Source organism: Penaeus japonicus, unplaced genomic scaffold (assembly GCF_977035675.1).
Source record: "Penaeus japonicus unplaced genomic scaffold, GWHDUDI00000001_assembly GWHDUDI00000009, whole genome shotgun sequence".
Classification (NCBI taxonomy): Eukaryota; Metazoa; Arthropoda; class Malacostraca; order Decapoda; family Penaeidae; genus Penaeus; species Penaeus japonicus.
In genome coordinates this window covers 2,659,555-2,662,054 of record NW_028234411.1, presented here as the reverse complement: position 1 = coordinate 2,662,054, position 2,500 = coordinate 2,659,555, and the positions used below count along the sequence as shown (strand labels likewise).

General features: G+C 45.6%; 1 protein-coding gene across 2 annotated transcripts in view; it reads right to left on the bottom strand.

The window, feature by feature from the left end:
* Positions 1-2,500, bottom strand: part of LOC122256285 (UPAR/Ly6 domain-containing protein crok) — a 66,737-nt gene that overhangs the window by 16,670 nt on the left and 47,567 nt on the right. The window contains exon 3 of one of the 2 annotated variants that reach the window (XM_043020838.2): positions 1-2,397. This exon is cut by the window's left edge and continues 50 nt beyond it. The exons of the other annotated variant lie outside the window; for it this stretch is intronic. Within the exon in view, the coding sequence (XP_042876772.1) occupies positions 2,192-2,397 (206 nt within the window). The 3' untranslated portion in view covers positions 1-2,191. The remainder of the gene's footprint in view (positions 2,398-2,500) is intronic. 2 annotated transcript variants of the gene reach the window in all.

Sequence of the window (2,500 nt, the reverse complement as noted above, 5' to 3'; positions counted from 1 at the left end):
CAATATACTATTAGAATCGAGTAGAGATGCTTGCTTGCTTGCTAACAACCAAATGCTGTCATATCCGAATTTTAAGAAAATAACACATCAGTCATCAGTGTTTTCTTACTGTCAAAGAAGCAATACAGTAGAAGCTACAGCATAAATCTACTATTACAGGTATGATGAGTGGCTGTTCTCAGTTGTTGTGACGTACGCTTTACTCCTAACATGTACACGACAACCATACAGGTTTCCCCACAAAACACAACATTCACGGACCATTGACATTATCAAACAAAAACCGCAGTGTAGACTTACTAGATTCCCCATCGACAGAGCGTGGGAGTAACCGTATATCATAAAATGAATAAAGCCTTGCCAATGGTGAGATAAAAGCTACATTTCATGTTTCCAAAGCAAAGAAAAGAAAATCATAAGCAAGAGCTAGTTTCAGGCATAGATATATTCTTAATGCTTTGATAAATGCTCCCAGGTCTCTAGGATCAAACGATTAAGGCAATAAGAGCTATTATCCCGCTTATCCCGCTCGTGAATAACGGGATAACGTGTCTGTCTAAAACAACATCTACAATTCTCACGGCAACGGCGCCCAGTGGTGGACATACCACAAATATAGGTAGTGTGACCATGATGTACCACGAACAGCAAGAACAGTTAAGATTCTCAAAGGAAGAACCGCGGAGTGTTAGCCTCCGTCGCGTCATGAGGTGAGCGGACGCAGTGTGTGTACGCGAGTGTCGGGGCATCGAGGCGAGCAGCGAGGAAACCCGACGCTCTGAGGGAGAGGGGGGGGGGGGGGAACCTAAGAACGAACTTAATAATAACGAGAGAAGAGGCGGCATGGCATGCTCGAATGGAAAAACCAAAGAGTTGAAGAGGTAAGGCGGGTAGATGAGACTTGCTTGCTGCCCGGGGCGCCCCTGCGACTCGTCATGCCAGACGGCCGCGAGGGACTGACTGCCTGACCTCACGCGAGAGCCGAAGGACGAGAATCAAAGCTTCGCTCCACCACAGGTCTTCCAATAGTGTTCATTTATTGGACAAAAGTTACTTCATTTACAGACTCATCATCTCTACATCACTAAGCACAATTTGAACTTGCATTTTTACAAGGCAAAGTTTTCCACTGACAAGCAGAAGAGAGAGCATTAAAACTGCTTATCTATGTACACATTATGCTACACTTGTGAATATTTCTGTCATTTGCACTAAGATAGTGAGAATGCAAATCCCGAGCATCTGCACGGAACCCAAGCAAACATTCTCGTGGTGAATCAGAAGGCGGCAATCCGTCCCCGCGAGTCCCTCTGGAGAGTGCTTTGAATATTTATAAATCCGGAAAGTGAAAATGGATTCTGAGTCCGAGCTGCCTCCCCCTGATTCATCGGTGAATGGAAAATCAATTTTACTGGAGAGAAATAGGTCTAAACCCTGGAGGGGTCGTTTGCATTTTGTGCTTTCGAGGAGTGAATGAATTCGAGGAGTGAATGGTTGGCAAATTGTGCATTGTCAGTTAATTTGGTCTGATCGGCTCTGACCAGTGACGGTTCAGACCACTGTCTCCAGCAGCATCAAGGGACAAATGATAAAACAGTGTCTGGAGTTTGTTTAACAGGTGCGAAAGGCAGTGTGGAACTCTACAGCAATCCTGCTTCATCCACTCTCTGTATAAGGCAGAGGAGGCTTTTCCGTGTAACTTTTTTTTCGTCTTCTTCTTCTTCTTCTTAAAAAAAAGTATTACATGTAAATTCCTTGATGTTACAATACACAATATTAAGTACAGTACACAGTGGTGGTTGTTCAAAGTTGGAACAGCACACGACGCGCCAACGCTCGGAGCGCTAACGACGAATGAGATTCTCGGTGGTGGCGCAGTAGCGAGAAGCCGCTACGCTACGCTCATACTAGTCAATAATTCCTGAAAAAATTATGCTCTTACAGTTATTATTCTTTGAGTTCCACAATATCATTTTCGTGTTATTGCTAAAGTTTATTTACATCCTCAGCAATATGCATCATCACAACCCATGAACAAAAACAACAACAACACGATGTCGATCAAATTTCGAAGGAGCTGTTTACTACCGGGGCCGAATTCGAGTGTTCAACTTTTGTGTCTGAAATGTAGCAAAAAAGCGCCGAGCGAAGAACTGGTTTCTCCCCAACGCACTAAGTGGTTCGGGCGCGACTAGAAGAGCTTGGTTAAGGCCAGGAGTCCTGCGGCCAGTCCCAAGGAGGCCACGAGGGAGGCGCCGCCGTTGCACTCGTTGCCCTGGCAGTGGCAGTACTTCACCATGATGTCCTTCGTGCCAGTCCTGACGTAGCATCCTCCGACTTCGGCCTTCGTTTCCTCGAGCCAGCCGCAGCCTCGCACGGTGCGCACAGTGTCCTGAACTGAAGGGGAAGGGGCAGAAGAGCTCCTGTTAGTATGGGATTTCTTTGTAGACAGACAAACGAAAGAAAAGGAAATTCATTGAAGAAATGAGAATGAAATCTG